The sequence below is a fragment of the Streptopelia decaocto genome (genome assembly GCF_964273445.1).
Source record: "Streptopelia decaocto genome assembly, chromosome: 1".
NCBI lineage: Eukaryota > Metazoa > Chordata > Aves > Columbiformes > Columbidae > Streptopelia > Streptopelia decaocto.
In genome coordinates this window covers 133,094,667-133,113,110 of record NC_138663.1, presented here as the reverse complement: position 1 = coordinate 133,113,110, position 18,444 = coordinate 133,094,667, and the positions used below count along the sequence as shown (strand labels likewise).

The 18,444-nt window shown below is 37.7% G+C and overlaps 1 protein-coding gene across 6 annotated transcripts in view; it reads left to right on the top strand.

Moving 5' to 3' along the window:
- Nucleotides 1-4,594, top strand: part of ROBO2 (roundabout guidance receptor 2) — a 459,676-nt gene extending 455,082 nt beyond the window's left edge. For 4 of the 6 annotated variants that reach the window (XM_082046751.1, XM_082046748.1, XM_082046749.1 and 1 more), the window contains 2 exons: nt 1,063-1,263; nt 2,253-4,594. In XM_082046751.1, the coding sequence (XP_081902877.1) occupies nt 1,063-1,263; nt 2,253-2,254 (203 nt within the window). In that variant the 3' untranslated portion in view covers nt 2,255-4,594. The remainder of the gene's footprint in view (nt 1-1,062; nt 1,264-2,252) is intronic. The other 2 variants (XM_082046750.1, XM_082046747.1) reach the window with 1 other exon arrangement.
- The last annotated feature ends 13,850 nt before the right edge of the window (nt 4,595-18,444 follow it).

The following is an 18,444-nucleotide window of genomic DNA, read 5'->3' as shown; positions in this document are numbered from 1 at the left end:
AAAGAAACCCTATTCAGTCCAGATTCACTTTAAAAAAATGTAAGACTCAAGCAGGAGATATCCCACTGGTTTCAGAAGGAGCAATTCCTGTGTTTGAGGTTAAGCATATGTAGTTATTCTTTCTTGAATCAAGCTATATTTAGCAAAGTCTCTTTCTTCAGCTTCTGAGACAGCAAAAGTGGATCATACACAGCAAAGAAATAAAACAGTGCTTCCATTTCAGTGTTGAGTCAGTGCTGCTGTTTTGCTTTTTAGGTTAGGAATATTGCAACAATATCTACTGGAAACTGTGATCAGATGTGATGTCTTGTTTTACTTCGTTCTATATCAAGACATATAGTCCTGTGCTTTATTGGTATTAATTTGGCTCTCAAAAGTGGTTCATTATTTCAAGTCTTCACATAAAAGAAGCCGAGTGAGCAAAAGTAAGCCTTTTGCTTATAGTGGATCATGAAACAAGCTGCAAGAAGATTTATTCACCCCAAATATTACAACTACTAATATTATGTATAATGTAATATTTTCCAATGTAATTCGCAACCAGTTAAAAAAATCTTCAGTGTACTTTGCATCATTAGAAATTACTGAGCTGCTGGAAGCTAATTAAATTAGCTGATATTGTAGTTCTTTATCTAAATCGATTGAGGTAATGTTATCATAATAAGCTAAAAAAAGGGAAAAAAACACGTTCATGTAGGCTTGAAGCAAAAATCTAATCATAGCTGCATTGTTTTGGAAATTGTATGTGCATCTATTTTTATTAAAGTATCTATGATTCATGATCTATTACTTCATGATGAATCTAGGCTTTTTATAATTAATACAAACTAACTTATGAGTTTATATGAAAGGAAGATTAAATTCATGCTGATTTCTTTGCTGTGGGATACAACACTTGAGCTGTGTGTTTTCTTAGGTAAAATTGTCATGCTATAAAGAAAGGAAAAAAAAAACAGTTATCTGAGGGCAGGAATTACTATGATGTCCATGTAAAAATAACTCCTTTATTCCTGTTTATAGGAATTTATGCAGTATTTATTTTATTTTGTTTTGCTTTTCTAGAAGAGGCACTCGTACCATATAGTAAACCCAACTTTCCATCCCCTGGCGGCCACAGCTCTTCAGGAACATCTTCTTCTAAAGGATCGACCGGACCTAGAAAAGGTGAAGTCTTGCGAGGAGGTCACCAACGCAATGCCAGTGACCTTCTCGATGTAGGCTATATGGGATCAAACAGTCAAGGACAGTTTACTGGTGAATTATGTAAGTTTATCTCTAGCTAAAGTTCAAACTCTCAAATAGACAAAAAGAGAAAATTATAAATCTGTTGTGAAGAAAGTAGGAAGTTGAGTGTGATAATCAGATTGAATTTTACCCAGATATTTTTGCCTTCTGAGGTGTTTTTCTTGTGATGACAAAGAAATGAAGTTCTTCTGTTCCTTGGTCTGGATGAGTTCAAATCTGTGTAAGCCGTGCCAACTTTATGTATATAGTACATCTTTCAGTGTGTAATGCTGGTGAAACACTGGGGAAATCAAAAAGAAATTCTAGTAATTTAGAATTTTCTTGGCCTGGAAATGCTATTAGCAGGTTTTTTTTTTTTTTCTGAGAGGAGTGAATGAAGAGAGTGCTGAATTTGTTAGTCATGGTGGCAAACTTGTGATGTCTTCTCCTTAACTTTCCATTGCTTGATGAGCAGTATTCTCCTCTTTTTGACCTTAGATGGATATCCTCTTTTTTCAGCTGTATAGCCCTGCTTTTCAGTTGTATATCCCAACTCTTTCCTCAGCTTCCCAGGCCAGGGGAATTATTTTTCAACCTTTTTCTATTATCACTAAGTATCTGTTAAAATTTCTACACAACCACCTTAATGCTGTCTATGTGATGGTAATACTAGATGCCAAAATGTTTGACTCTGTTGTCTGGAGTAGTACATCAACATCCCAGCTTGCTCAGGCATGCTGGGATGTTTACTAGTAAAAGCGATGCAGCAGCTGGCATGTCTGCCTCCCATTCGCTGCGGTCAAATCCTCGGTACCTCCCGACAGTCACCCCTGAAATGTGCTGTCTCAGGTATGGTCTTGTAAGTGCTGAATTTTAGTACCCATCACTTTGCAACTGAGAAGCAATGAAATCTCTTCTCCCAATCTACTGAATATTCATCCTGTGCTGCAGTAATATTGCCATAGGCTTTGCTTTGTGTTTTTTCTCCTTATTACAACCTTTTTCTCTCTCTTTGTTTCTTTCTATAGAGTAGTTGAGAAGACACATTGCAAGCTGCTCTGATGGACCATCAGGTCTGAACTCATGGAAGTGATGACACTAAACAGTGCAATGAACATTTTCTTTATTTATGTACTATTAAAAGAACTGTAAATGCAATGTAAAGACACACAGCCACACATATCCCACAGATAATTTACTTGTGTTCTTCTCTTTAATACACCATCCACCTTAAACTCTTCCTTGTCAGGAGTATATAAAAAAGAAAGAAAAAAAAAATCACCCTCCAGGATGAAAAGGATTTCCTTCTGTATATAATTTCTTTTGTTGCATTGCTATGCAAGCTCACCTCCTTTTTAGCTATGTTCATATTCATGTCTGTTTTTATTGGTCTGTTGTACTATATGTGAATTAATAGGCTGTGGTGCCATATATTAACTTTTAATTGTGTAACTTTTATGTTTAAAGTTTGCACTGCAATTTTATTTGGTGATAAGCACAAAACTCTACTCCTCATGACATGAAGAAGAAAAGAGACTGAATGTGTGAAGGTTTACGTACTGTAAGCTACTTTGGATAATGCTGGATGTAAAGGAGTATGTTAGATGGTGTTCCATTGGGGTGTAGAAATGAGAAAGTGACAGGCAAAACTGATGTCAGTGAAGACATTAGAGACAGATATAAATCTTTTAGAAACAAGCAACATAGTTGCTCTTCCTATTTAAGATGGGGTCAGAAGTTGGAAGTGTGACATTAAAGAGTGAATATGAAAATTAAAGGTAGCATGCGATGGCCTAGACCCTTTCACTAGAATGATGCCCTTAGTATCTGTTTTTAGCCATCCCATGCCACAAAGTAAAGGGAAGAAAAACAGATCTTGCTACAAACAAAAGAACTTAAGGTGTTTCACTAAAGCTGTTTTTATATTGCAGTTTTAGAAGAATTATTACCATTAAATTCTCCAACCCAAAATATAAGGCAGAGATTTCCCGGGAGAAATAAACAATGTAAACTCAAAAAATACCTAGTAAGTAGTTAAGGATGCAATTTATTATTAAGACGTATTCAGGCTGCTTCCAAAAAATTGAAATGTCAGAGTATCGTATTTCATCTTTCCAATACATGTACAGTACAATAGAGGATAGAGCTGCACCACTGAAATTCATGACACTAATCGTTCTGATGCAGTCTGAACAAACCTTTGTGTTCTGTTACCTGAAGTCTGTGAGAGCTGAAGCTGAATCCACTAAATTTGTAGTAAAACATTTAGTGTTTGGAAGGAAAGCGATGGTCAAAGTATTTTTGGCTTGCATTAAATATGTTTCTGGCAATACAATACATCCAAAAAGTTGGATATAAGCAAAGAAAATCTTTGACCTGTGTTTCAGTGAGTGACTTCAAACCCTGCTGTGAGGAGGAAATAACGCATGTTTATACACTTTTTGAATAAACCAAACTCTGTAAGTGGACATTAATGACAGCATCCTGTCTCTTCATTAGTTTTCATTACTTCATCCAAATCTTCTGTACCTCTCAAATAGAAATGAATAAATTGTCAAACTTTTCTTAGAATATTGTATGTGGATAGCCCACTCATTTGATGCTTAGTTTAAATATTGCATCCTACAGCTTATTTCGGTTAGTTATCTGACCATGAACACAAGTTTCCATTTGAATACCCTTTTCGTATGACCAGTCTATGTTGTTTTATATATTGCCTTGGAGCTCACCAGTATTAAGAACACTTTTAGAATGCCAGAATTTTAGAAAAGTAAATCACAATGCTAAATATGTGTTGCTTTTCATTTCATTATCTTGTTCCATGATAAGATAAAACACTGCAGCTATCAACTATAACTCAGCACTATGCTAGTTAACTTCCTTAAGGTCAAGACTGTTATTTAGCAGGTTACAAACCAAAAAAGTTGAGAAAAAAATGTATGCATTTGTTTATATATGTGACCAATGAATATATGTCATTTTCCTGCTTGTTAAACCATTATAGTCAAAACCATTACTTAAAAATGTGCAAAAATGTTCCAGCAAGATACAGAAAGCATCATATTTACTTATGTATATTTTTCATTTTGATATTATCGTATGAAGAGAAGACTATTCAGGGTACAATTCAAATTTAATTCTCTGGAAAATGTTTAACTCAGTCACTGGTAGATTTTTTTTTTCCTTTTAATTCAAAAGCTTGTGCTGAGCTTTGGTGGAACACCTTATTCACTATATTCTATTCAAAATTCCGTATCATTAGACGTTGATAAAGCCATCCCAATTACTTTCTAATTCGTGTTTTATCTCTTCCACTGGAAAGTAAATGTGTGTCAGTATTAAAGCTGTGCAGTACCATGATATTCACTAACTTGTTCATCTGCTTCTGTACATTTTTGTTCATTAATAATTTGCTTACAATATTACATAAGGTGTTGTTATGTATCGCAAAGTGTCTCCATTATCTTGCAGGTGATGTCTCTTCTTTTTTATTTTTCTCTCTCTCTTTTCTATACAATGTACTTCCAATGAACCACAGTACATATTTTTTAAAATGCCATTTAATTTACTATTTTAAAAGAAGTATTCTTCTTTTTTTAAAAAAAGTTGAAAACATTTATTGTGAATAATGTGTTAAAAGAAAAGGGATGTTGTGGCAGCACTTAGAATTGTTTTTTAATTTGTTTTTTTTAAAAAAAACTGTTTATTGGCTACAGTTTGTTCACGGAAAAGTATGACCTCTTAATGTGTTTCATTGGTATTGTTAGTGCAGCAAAGTTTAATTGGCATAAGAAGTTGGTTAATAGTACTGTTGAAGTGTGTATTGTATATTTACTGGGGAAAAAATAAAACATATTCACATTTCAAATCTATGTTAAAAGACCTTGAGTAAGGAGTCAATATGTAAAAACCCAAACTGGGAAAATCAGGCAATAATAACATAGACTGAGCTATAATCATCACTGTCCACTTACAGTAAAAAGAAACATTTTATAAGCTGATTTTTGAACTAAGGTAACAGCTGTCTTATAAATAGGCCAGTGGTAAACATTATCTGTATTTATGTTTAAGGTCCTGTCTGTATTTGGAATAGTTGTACCAATATAATTACATTGATACCGCTATTCCAGTGATACATCGTCCAGTTATAGACATACTGTATCAATCTACAGCAAGGACCTCAAGTGCATAGCTTACTTTGCTTAAAGCCCAAAAAGTAGTGGACATGTAAAAACTGTTTTCAGTGGGTCTAAACCCTTGGACCTGGGGTTTTGTACTGGTGGAACTACTGCAACCCAGTACAGAGTATCACCGGAACGTATAGATAGATGCTAGGTCAATTTTTCTCAATCTTTGCATTGACTATATGTTCAATTTTAAATATAGGAGATCTGAAGGACCAAATAATAAATTATTACATGTGCTTCAGTGGTGTATTGCTGTTTGAGCAGCCATTTCAGTGATACAAACAACAGACATTTCTTTTTTGGCTATTTATTACTTCTCAAGTCCTTATCCAAGTCAGCAAGCCTTTCGAGTAACTTTTGGTTGTCATCTGGAATACAATAGAAACATTTCCTTGGGAAAAGTACAAAAGAAAAGGAGCATGGAGTGTTTTAAGGAGATTAATGTAACTATACACTGATGCAAAAGGAATTCATGACTGTTCAAAATAATAATAAGGTGGCTTATGCTTACCTCAGCCTGTTCATTGCCAGCCAGCAGAAAAGGCATGTACTAAGGTTGAGCAAGATTCCTCAGAGCTGACATAGGTAAGGTAGTCGGGTTGGGGGAGATTCTGGCAGGAACTTTTTCTTTTTATAAAAAAAGTGTAGGCAACTCCTTTGGCTTTTCTACAATTTATGCAGTTTGGGTTTTTTATTATTAATGGACTTGTAGAAATTTAGCAGGGTAACTAGAAGGAAAAAAGTTGGCCTTCTTTTATAAATATTGTGGGGTACATGTTTGCTGAGGTGAGGATTTTTTTAATTTCATTTTTATTTTTTTAACACGTGTTTTATTCCATCTATCGGGAACACGTTAGCTAAAAATAAATTATATTTGAAAACTACGTGGGCAATGGGTAATTCATTTAGGAGGTGCATTCAAACAGCGGGAAAGATGGCAAAGAGCAATACTGAAAAAGGAACACGTACGTTGCCTTAGAATCAGCCAAGTCTGTTACAATGTCACATGGAATTCTGAACTGTTGATAATATGTATAAGCCTCATTGCTTTGAGTTTCCATACCAGAATAAATTACCCATAGTCCATAGGAGGCCTAGATCCTCAGGGCACTAAAACTGATGCTTTGTATGTGTGGCTACTCGCAGCTGGTGGGACTGGAATGTGCTCAGCATGTGGGAGCCCCCAGCCCTGGCTGCTCGCACCTCAGCAGGCTCCAGCTGGGAAGCACAGGGGACTAGTGGATGCCTTCACCGGGCACCTTGTCTGGCATCTCCTCTGTAGAGGCAGGGTCCTTCAGCAAGAATGGAGTTTTTCAAGGCAGGGAAGGTCTCCGGTGAGTCAGGCATTGTGGTGGTTCACATCGGGACCACTTAGTCAGGCAAGTCTCACATTTTGGGACACCCTCCCCAGACCTTGTCTCAGTGCTGACCTGCTATGGTCTATGCACTCAGTGCTGCTGCTGTCACCTGGATCTATTAATTAAGAGGGAACCAGGGAACATAGTAGAGCAGTAGTCCCACACATCTGCTCTGCTGTTTCTGTCTCATTCCCTGCTTCTTTTTCAGACTGACCTCTTGCCCTGCCAACCACTCCTCCACCAAAAGTAACAGGTACAACCTAGAGACATCTCATGGGAGCCAGAGGAGATGTAGAGCCATGCCTGTGTGCTGTGAATGTGGACTGGGGATTTGGGGAGAGCTAGCTCTGAGCTCTAGTGTTGGTGTGAGGACTAGATTGCACTCTAGTCTGTCTTTATTTAACTGTCTGGCTACATCCAGGAAGACCCCAGCAGAAAACAAGTTCCTAGAGTGAAACTCAGCATTGCAGCAGCTCTTCTGGCATGTGACTGATTCTTCATTCAGTCTGTCGTAGACCATCTAGAGTTCAGGGCTGGCTTCTCACCACATCCTGAGCACTGAGATGGGTTATGCTGACATTTAGACAAGTGGGCTTGTTTCTTTCTCTGAAAAAGCAAGCAAACATGCAACAACAAAAAAAACCCAAACAAAAAACCCCAAAACAAACAAAAAACCCAAACCAAAACCTTCAGTAAAACAAAACCATAACCACCCCCTCCACCCCTCCTATTCTCCAGTACTGATTTTTCATCTGTGAATAAGTTATAGTAACAAATCACTCTCTACGACTACCTGAATGGAGGTTGTAGCAAGGTGCATGTTGGTATCCCAAATAATATGTGATAGGACAAGAGGAAATGACCTGAAGTTGAGCCAGGTAGGCTTATATTGGATATTAGGAAATAATTCTTCACAGAAAGGGTTGTCAGGTATTGGAACAGGCTGCCCAGGGAGGTATTTAAAAGACATCCTGGAGGTGTTTAAAAGACTCATAGATGAGGTTCTTAGGGACATGATTTAGTGGTGGAGTTGGCAGTGTCAGGTTTATGGTTGGACTCAACGTTCTTAAGGGTCTTTTCCAAACTAAACAGTTCTATGAGAATAATTACAATTGCGTACTTTCTGTGTTATAACTTTCCACAACAAGGTGCACGTTACATTCAGTTCAATTGATCAAAGCCAGATGGGGATGAAATGTTTGTGTTTTGTTTGGTTTGTTGTGTTTTTTTTTTTTTTTCTAAAGGGCTTGCTACTTTTTGTACTGTTATTTGTGCCCCATTTATGCTGATCAGTGCATCTTTTGCCTTCAAGGATGCCATTAGTAATTCTTGTTTGTGTTCAAAAGCAGGAATCCATTGTGCAGCACTTGGAGAGCCACTCGGATGCAGGTAAAGAATATAACAGCTTGAGCAAGTGCTAATTAGAACCAATTAAACTTAATTGACCTCCTTTGGCAGTAAAATGCATAATAGAACTTGCTCTGTCCTTGCAAAATGGAGATCTCGCCTCTAAGCATAAGAGTGAAGCATGGTTTCATGTATCAGCCTGTAGTAATTATGTGGGTATAACAACCAGGAGACGGCTTGCTCCAATTTGTTCTAATAACTGAGCTCTACTGTATCACGGCAGTGCAATAAAAGTGAGATTTCTGGTTCAGTCTATTTAAAAACATAATTTTTACGGAGTAAATGAGCATCCCAAGATACCAATACTAATCTCTAGGAATGAGTTGGCAGAAAAATAGAGTCCCTTTTATAGGTAAGTAATGGTGTGAGCATAAAAAAGGCAGTTATATGCCTGCAAGTTGGAAATGGCTCTAATGCGCAGAGGCTGTGTCTGTCCTCAATAGTAGGTTTAAGCTCTGATGTGCCTGGATTGCTGCCTTGTCCGGGTGAATGATCTGTCTACAGTTTAGCATGGCTCCCCCTGACACCTGGCAATGAGGTTGCCTTCTGCAGACTTCTGCTCAAAAAGGGGCGCTGAGGTTTGTGCTGCCATGGGACTGGGGCACAGAGAGGTGTGTGCACCACTGCCATGGGCAGAGGTATCCAAATAAAAGTAGAGGGAGAAAGAGCAGAGGAGAGAATAAAGGGTAAGAAATGTAAAATTGTATTAATTCAAAAGCATCAGTAGTAGGGGCTAAAATATATATCCCTGTGAAAAGCAGAAAAGCCATTCTTATTAGTAAAATGGAATTGATCCAGTTTCAATGGCCACGCTTTGCTGACTTTTACTTTAGCAGGAACTGAATACGACTGATTTTGCTGCTAACTTGGCCTTACACTGAACAGCAATAAGGGTGTTAGTCAGGTGGGGACTTTGATGTGACCAATAATATCGTTCTCCCTTCAGGGAATGTTGGTGTGCTGGCTTGTTAATGAATTTCTTTCCTAATGGGTATCATTAAAAACCCTTTGATTAGCTATTTGTGTGAATGCCCTTCCTTTTTCCTCTAAGCTGCTACTTGCACTAGTGGCAGCAGGTTTTTGCCTTAGGCAGAAAGCATGCAGCTGTATTCCTTACCTCATGAACACAAGTCTGAGGCAAACCACAGTAAGAAAGAAAAAAAAAAAAGGAAGAAGAAGAAGAATAATCTCACAGATGAGTTGTTTTCTACACATGTACAACCTGAGCAGGCCACTAGCATTCAGATGAGAATGTCATTAGCAGAAATGAAGAGCAATAGGTAGTGATGGTGAAGCATGTAACAATAATTTACATACAGCTCAAGTGCCAACAGGCAAAGAAACAAATAAAGCTATAACCTGGGGAAAGGCAATGCCAGAGAATAAATGGACCTCAACGAGCAAACAAAAAATGCCATATCATAAAATGTAGCAAAAAGCCTGGAAAACAAAATTAAAAACAAAACAAGGTATTCCACATCCCAGGCTCCTTAATGAGATATTGATGGCATAGAAATTGCCTACTCCTATGTGAGACAAAAAAGAAGACTGAGAAACACGAAAACAATTAGGAAACAGATTTGGCTATCTAAGGTTTAATAGAAAGAGATGTGGCATAGCAGAGCACAATTAATCACCAGTTGCCTGAAACACTTTCTTCTGCTGAGCTACTGCAGACCTGTCTTCCCCTCTCCCAGTCTTAAAATGACAGGGACCTGATCCAGTTTGTGTTCAAAATAAATCTCTGCTATTCCTTCTCCAGTCCCCCAAATCTCCCAGTGAATTGTAGATTCTGATAAATCTTTTGAATTTTCTGGTGTCACAGGCTTCAAACTATCTTCAGCCTACGCACCCCTGTCTTCCTTCTTTTTTCCCATCAGGCATAAGCTTCATCTACATATTTTCTACCTTGTTGTTAGGCATGTAATGAGGCTTTTCTATTTTTGTCCTTCTTTGCTCAGAAAGCTGTCTTAGACATGTCATACTCAGAGATTTATACAAGCTCACTTTTACGTTTGATCTATGTGGAATATGAGTTTTAAGTTTAAACTAGGTCATTGGCTGCCTTTAGAGCATTTCTAAGCAAGGGAGGGTGATTGATGAGTCTCGATTTGAGTGTTTCAGCCCTGTATGCAGCGCCTGAGAAACTCGGGATGAATGATCACAGTTGCAGAAGGGTTATGGCCATGTGTCGCAGCTCATGTCTACTGTACCATGTGTGATTCTCTGCATCAAAGTGCACATATTAATAGCAGCACAGGAATGTATCTTAAAAGGTCTGAAATAGTGAGTAACTATGAACAGTGACAACTTGCAAGTAAATCTTGGGTCTGGTGAAAGCTGTAGTAAAATTTTAGCCTTTTCTTTAATCAAGATGAAGTATTAGTTTCCAGGGTAATCTCTGTAGTGTAGTAGATTTTTGCCCATCAAAGGACTCCCTTTCTATTCCGTGTACCTCACAGCCCTGGGACTTTCAAACATATTCTCATTATCTGTACATGATGTTTGTGTACATAAAAACCTGTTTCCAAACATGGGGCTCTGAATTCCCTTCTATCATAATCCAGATGTGCTTCTGGATCTTTTGGTAGTTACCCAAATCCCAAGTGTTTTCACAAGCACTTATCGCTAACCGAGATTATTCAAAGAACCCTTTCCATATTTGCATATACTTTACTGTCTCATATAGGCCCATTAAAGAGAACAGATACCAGTTTCAGCTTTTAGTTGCTGACATGTTACACTTCTGATTTCACTAAGGGGTTTAGGAGGCATGATTTTCAAGAAACTGATGTCAATTAGTTAATTAGAAACTAATGGTAAAAATACTAGACCTCTGAGATCTGGTAAATACTCCTGTAATTTAGCTGAGAGTAAGAAATTTCAGCACTTGTGCAGCTGTTTTTCCTTTAATTAATTCGATCATAGAATTACAGCATTTTGTAATATTCCTGGTAGAGCTGCCTGGGTAAAGAAACTTTACTTTGAGTTGCTCTGATCAGAAACTCCTGCTTGGACCAATATATGGACCTTTGTGGGACAAGTAAATCTTAATGTCTTCCTAGCAGTAGGAGCACTGTTGAAAAAACAAAACAAAACCAAAAACAAGACAAAACAAATAAGTAAAACTCAGCATCCTTTAGTGAGTACTTGAGGTTTTCTCTGCTTTGGTCCCTGCTTGGCATAATCCAGGGAATATTTGGTTCAGGGTTGTGTCTGTGCCTGCTGACATCCCTGGCACCTCTTGCCTCACTGGTCACACTCGGAGGGGAAGCAGCCATGGGAGCAGAGAGCAAGAAGAAAAGGAAAAGGAGGGGAAGAATAAGACGACATACAGCATTTCAACAATAGTTTTGGGAACAAAAAAAGAATTCTTTTTTTTTTTTTTTCAGACAGATCTCTAGCACAGTGTGGATCTGATACATAGGAATACTCCTTTTGCCCGCTGTCCATTTTTTTTGCTTTAGATTTTGATGGATGTAAATATCTGTCTCAGAAAACGAAATTTCAGAAAAAAAAAGATAACTGCCAGAACAATATGGGGCTGTCCTCAGTGCAGGCCTCTGATCATCAATATTAGGATGCGTCAGTAAATTGATTATCATTCTTACGTTGTTCCTAGTGCTGACCATAATGATGACTGAATGCTGTTAATTGGTCCCAGGGAACCAAAATGAGAGGCAAAATTCTCCCCCACCTTTTTTTTCATGGCGAACAGTTGCTTTTTTTTTCTCAAGCATTCAATATTAGCATGGTAGTCTTAAGGGTGTTCTGAAGCATCTTAGGCTGTTCACTTTCTTAAATCCATTTATTAAACTGAAGGTTGTTGAGCATGAGAATGACATCTGACAATTTTCACGCAGTTTCTAATAGCTGCAGGGTGCTCATTTTTGGAAGCAATTTTATGATGCTACAAAATGTCTTCTCTGCTTTTGCTGGCACATATCATACCACATAGTTGAAGGAGAGCTGTTAGGACAGCATGTCTCTATTTAGCAGACCATTGTTTGTCATCAAACTGATATTCTTGGAGATTTTTTTTAGCTACGACATTGTTGCCAATGGTTAAAATTTCAAAGCTTCATAAATGACTGTGCACAGGAAGATTAATCCATCTGGCAAACTTTATACTTTGAAGATTTTTGTACAAGTCATCAACAGAGGAGCCAATATTTTTCACTCTGATGATTACGCAGCATCTGAAACCGTGTTATAATGTGGATGACTTGGACATCGTATCTGCAGTTATGTGCTTGCACTTCTAATAATACTCATACAATGGGAACCGAGCACCACAAAGAGCCTTTGAAAGTAGAGTAATTTAATTTTCTTCTGCATCCATACAATGTACAGGTTTAGTAAGGGCCTCTCATGTTATTTACAATATCTTTGTTCGTCAGATTCTTCTTATTTTAATTCCCTGGTATATAAAACCCAGCGAATGTCAGTGCTTGTAACTATCAGCTTTCAATAAACACTGTCTACAGAGATGTGAGTCATGTCGGACACGAAAAGAGTAGGTCACTCCATAATGAGCAACTGCGAAGGGAGGACAAGTTAGCTCAAAACACTTTCTGTGTTTGTCAGATTTAATTTGAGGGTTTGACTGTGCGCAGATTCAGAAACACTTGTCACAGGTGGTCAAAACATGCTAGGAAGAACTACAGTGAATAATAAGGCTATTGTACTATAACAGTATCATAGCACCTGAAGCAGCCATGGTAGCTGTTGTTTCATCATTCTTCAGCATTGATTTTATTATTCTGAAATGAAATTATTACAACTTTGACCTCCTAGTGGATTCTGTGATATTGAGGAAATGCTAACAACATTTTTTTTTTGTCTCAGTTCCTCTTCTTTTATTTTTTTTGCCTTCTTCCCCCCTGAAATAGACTCAGATTCATCTTACTTGTGGTGTAGCCAATTATCAGCATAACCCTGCTGATAAAGCACACCTGGATGGCTGCATTGGAAAAGAAAAACAACAACAACAATAAACAATCAGCCAACAAAAACAATTGGGCAATGCTGCTAAAAGAAGCTGGACTTCCTTTTTCTCTTTATGGAACTTCTGTCAATCTTCACAGCTCTCCAGAAAGAAATTTCTCATTCAGAAAAACAAAGTTTTCTTCAGAGAAGCAGTCTGATAGAGGCATTAATTAACTGCCAGACAGGACCTGATTCTTATCCTTTCATACACATGAAGCACCATCTTACCTCCAGGAGTCCCAAACAAGAAGGGGTGTTTCTCAGAGTATGTCTATCCCATGCTGCTCATACCAGCCACTTGGACCTTTCTTATTCATGTCATTCATTTTTCACACTGCTACTCTTAAATTTCTTATGTCTTACATTCTGGACTCTAACATTTGTAAAGTATCCTTACTTTGTACTATCTTTACTATTCTTAATGTTCTTACCCTCAGTTTTCCGACTTTTTTTTTTCTTAAATATATGATTTTGTTCTTTGAGCCCCATCTACAGACTGTCCATGGATTCTTTGCTGTTTGGATAAGGGAAATCAGAGCCTAAGTGTTCACCTTGCGTGAGCAGAACAATTTAGAGGTTGCCATACTTACGTACATGTTGAGATAGCTGTTGCCACTTTTACAGGCATATCTTGGGTATGTGTTCAGATGTCCCTTCCTTTGGTACCTTGCGTGACTTGAAAAAAACTGACCAAATAAAATTTTAACTTTGAGAACTTTTTCACATCTCCTCGGTAAGCCTGGCTAGCTCTGTGATGTGTTATATTTACTAAAGTGTGATGCAGCTTTGAACAGTTTCATATTTTATCTTCCAAAATATTCCTTCAACTACAAAAGTTATCGATGCTGTTTATACCTGGAAATTCAATAAATAACTTTAGCCTCTCTGAGCGTACATCCACCTAGCCAGCTAGTGATTCGAAATGGCTTCAGTTCAACACAGCTACTTAGGGAGAGACATAACGTAGCCAGCACCCTCACTTAGCTAGAGTCATAAATCATCGTACAACCTGGCACTGACAAATTGGTCTTGGCCTAGAGCATCCAGAAGCTTTGTAAGAAACCTGGGCAGGCTAGGGCTAAAACATTAAGAGCTGGCATCCTGGGATATGCCTTCAGACTTCTGGTTGGAAGTGGACATGTATATATGCTTTGTAGGCAAATTTCCAGGAAAATCTATAGAATTTTTTTTTTTTTTTTAATTTGTCTTTAATTACTTTTCCTGGAATTTTCTTTCAGTTCAGTTGCTATCTTTGTTGTCCAAATGAGCATGGGCAAGGTGGATCGAGGATGATAATCGGGCTCATCTGTCAGCGGTGATATGAGAAAATGGCAGGCCAGCTGCAATTTAGTGCACAAAACATTGCTGTTAAAGGGTAAACGGTTCATCAAAGTTTGCTGAAAATGATGAGGCTTTCTGGTGGTAATTTAGACTAGTAGTTGGAAAACAGTTCTAATCGGGCTCCAAGGCTGAGTAGCTGTCACATATAGTAAATCTCCACAGAGACTGAAAATAAGCTGAGAATTAATGAGCTTCTAATTTCAAGACTGATGTATCTTGGATATGTCTCCTTTTTTTCTCAGAGATTTTCCCTTTATCCCTCTACTCCCCCTCCCCAGTCCTACCCTTTCCTTTATACAAATTCCTTATCTCATAAGCAGTCATTGAAACACTTTTCTTTGCATGTGCCTATGTGTATGTAATAGAGCTTAAACTGAATTGTATAAACAGTCATTTCAGTATCTTAATCTACCAGCAAGTGATTGGCACAACTGGAGGAGTGGGGGGACAATGGCCCCAGTAAGTTATTCTGTGAAAAAATGGCATCAACTTTGTGCACAATAACACATTTCTTATTAATTAGTGTCAATGAAATGCTTCAATCCAAACATTTTAATGTTTCTACTAGCTGCTAATTGTGGTCTTTTCACCTAGCTTTTCCTCAGATTTACTTCGTCTTCCAGTCTTTTTTTCTATTGCAGTTTTTCCTTCTTTTTCAAGCATGTCTCTCTGCTTCTTCCATTCTTCTTCCTCTCTAATACCCTTTTTCTTTGTCTAGGATTTCCAACTCTCACACTACTATCCAACACCAGTCTTTCCACTGTCTAATTTTCCAAGATCATTCATACCTGCATCTGCATTGCTAATGTGAAATTCACTACTTTAAATATGTCATTCTAACACATGAATAGCTGAATCTCTGAGCATGCACATAGCAAACTAGATGTCTCCAGAAAAATGAAGAGAATCAAATGCACCTGACTGCTAAAGTGACTGAGAGTCCTATTTTATCATCTACCCAACTTCTGCTTGCTACAAAACATTAAAGGATTTTCTACACCTGCATGTAGGTGTATAACCATCAGAGAGGAATTAACAATTTGCTACAGATATACTAGCTCTTTAAGAAGGTTTTGCAGGAAAACATCAATCCTTTTGAGGGGTGAGGGGCAGAGGAAGCTGGCAATGCCTATTTCTTTTTTGTAATCTCTGTGGTGCTGTTACAGAAAGATTTAGAACTGCTTACAAGCCTATTGGCTGGGTAGTGTAAGATGTGAGTACAGTAAAATATTATTCTTTTTCCTCATTAAAGTATTATGAGTCTACTTTGACATAAAATCCATAAAACATATGGATTTGGGGAACTGTGAATCATTAATAACACAATGGTTTGTTTGTGGAATAAATATAAAGGAAAGATGAAGTGGAAATTAAATGGAATTGAAAAGGAAGTGAATTTTTGCAAAGATAATACACCTTACCAGTATGTTTTAGTCTACTGATCTGACCGTAAAGGAGAGCAGATGACGATCATATTTTAATCCAAGTGGTTTCAAGTGCAGCTGAAAGTGGTGATCTCTCGTGACTTTTTTTTTGAGAAACAGCAGGAAAATTATCCCTGTTTTGGGGCACAGCTTTTGTTTTGAATGGTGACCACCTGACAGTCAGATCTCTGATAGTACCATGAGCAGGACCATGCAGGAAGCCAACCCACAGGGCTTTGGGTGTGCCCCTATATACTGAGTTCTCATTTGCCTCTCTTGGGGAGGAGAAGTCAGTCTGAGCTTCTCTGTGTCCTGCATGACACTGAGACAGCAAGTGCCAGGTTTTGGGTTTGTTTTGATCCTATATCCTACTGAGGATTTAGAGAGTTGCTGTGGTTTGCCTGGAAAAAAGTGGCTTCTGCATGTCCCCATCAACTTCTATGATGTCTTTTCCTTGTATCTGTAAGGCTGGATATGGTGGAGATGGCTCAAAGTAGCTTTTCCCTTCACTCTCACTGCTCACAGAGAGGTAGCCAAGGTAAGCCTGCAGAATGAGGAGGGGAAGAAAGTACTGACTTTTGGGAGGTCTGGGAGGCAGTCAGGGGTTTGGAAACAAGGAAACTGTTTGGAGCTCCTTCTCTTTGTCCCATGTGCCAGAGCTTTCTTTCTTTCTTTCTTTTTATTTATTTATTTATTTGTTTGTTTGTTTGTTTGTTTTTATTCTCATTGCCTCCCCTTCCTGGTTCTGTGGTTTTTGTGTTGATTTCTGTAAGTTATGAAAATGTTTCATTTTTGATTTTCATTGCTTGAATGCTGAAAGGTAAGCTTCCTCCCTGGTGCAAAGATTAATAAAATAAATTTTGGTATAGAGTTGCCATATTGTTATTTTCCCTTTCCCCACATGGTTTCTGCATAGACTGTAACCACAAAATTGCACTGTCAGTCTCTGGGGACTCAGCTCTTGTCCTCTGACACTGCTAGCTAGGAATGTAAAGGTTTCACAAGGAAATCTCCATTGCCATGAAGTTTTAAAATAATCTGTTAAAGCTTTACATATGAGTAAGTAGAGGGATTCTTTGTCCATTTGTTTTCTAGAGAGCTGCTCTAGCTCTAGTTGAAGACTAAATGTATTTGTTGCTGGTATTAGTTGTTCCACCAATTCTCTCATTCAAACCCTTCCAGAAAGTCCAAACAGCGCTTTATATGTGTGTCTTGCAAATTACTTGGCAAGTGTTTTCTGTTGGCAGCAAACTAGTGAAATGATAGGTAAATTGTTTCCTAGTGTAGATTACAGACTGGCAGCATTGTGTTCACGGCTAGCAGAGTTACAGAAGTAGCCAGCTGATATTCACAGCATCACTTCCCAATAATAGAACATTAATCATCAAAATGGAGGGATCAGGGGTTTTTTATAATGCATAAAATGACATCTGTCATCTATGCTTGTTTGGTTTTGAGCATCTCATGACCAAGCACAGACAATTATACCAAATTACACTGGTGTGTAACAAGGATTATGCTGGGTCTCTCAAACTGATTTCAGTCAAGATTATAGCATGAATTTATACTGCTGTACTGCTTTATCACGAAGACAAGGGAAGATATCACGTTACATTACTAAAATAGTTCTATTGCTCATTAGAAAAAAAAATTCTGTCTAATACATATCAAGTCTGAATAATATATGAATACACCAGCATTCTACTGAGATTCAGAGGTAGATGGATAAAGTAAGCAATAAACACTGTTGCTCTCTGTTACTGTGTTGTCAAGACTCTAACTAATGAAAGCATGTTGAAAAGAATCCTTACAAACTGAGTAAGATTTATATTTTGTCAAAGGAATTCTCACAGAAGCAGGTTTCGTGAACCAATAAAACAATTCCATGGGTGTATGAGTTTTAGAATTACCTAGTAAATGAAAAAATAAATGCCAGAGCTTTGGGGACATTGTGTTTGGTGTCATTGTCTGATAAATTTGTTTTAAAATGTAAAAGGATTAAAAATGATCATTACTTAGGCTAGGATTAGTAATAAATAAGCAAAAGCTTTTTCTTTTTTTTCTTTTTTTCTTTTTTTTTTTGCTAAAGCCCTAGGTGAACAATGGCACTTGAAAATGAAATACTGGCAAAATGCCCATCTCCTCTGGGAAAAGCCCGACAAGCCAGTAGTTTCTCTTTTTAAGCAAACATCCTCCAGAACACAAGCATCTTCCCAGGGCATTAAGACCATTTCAATAGGGCACACTTTTCGTGTAGTTTTGTGATTACTTGTTTAATCATAAGTAGTGGTTAAACTCACAAAGGCAAATATATGGATGGTACATTTTTTTCCTTCTGCTCTTTGCGGGTCATATGTTCACATCTGAACTAGTTTTTCCCCTCATCTGTGTGTGTGGTTTTGGTTTTTTAATTTCCTCCCCAAAAGTGTCTCACAAGAATGAAAAGACCAAAATGTGACCACAGGCTTTAAGAACCGATTTTTCTCACACATGTTTTTAATTTTTTTTAATATA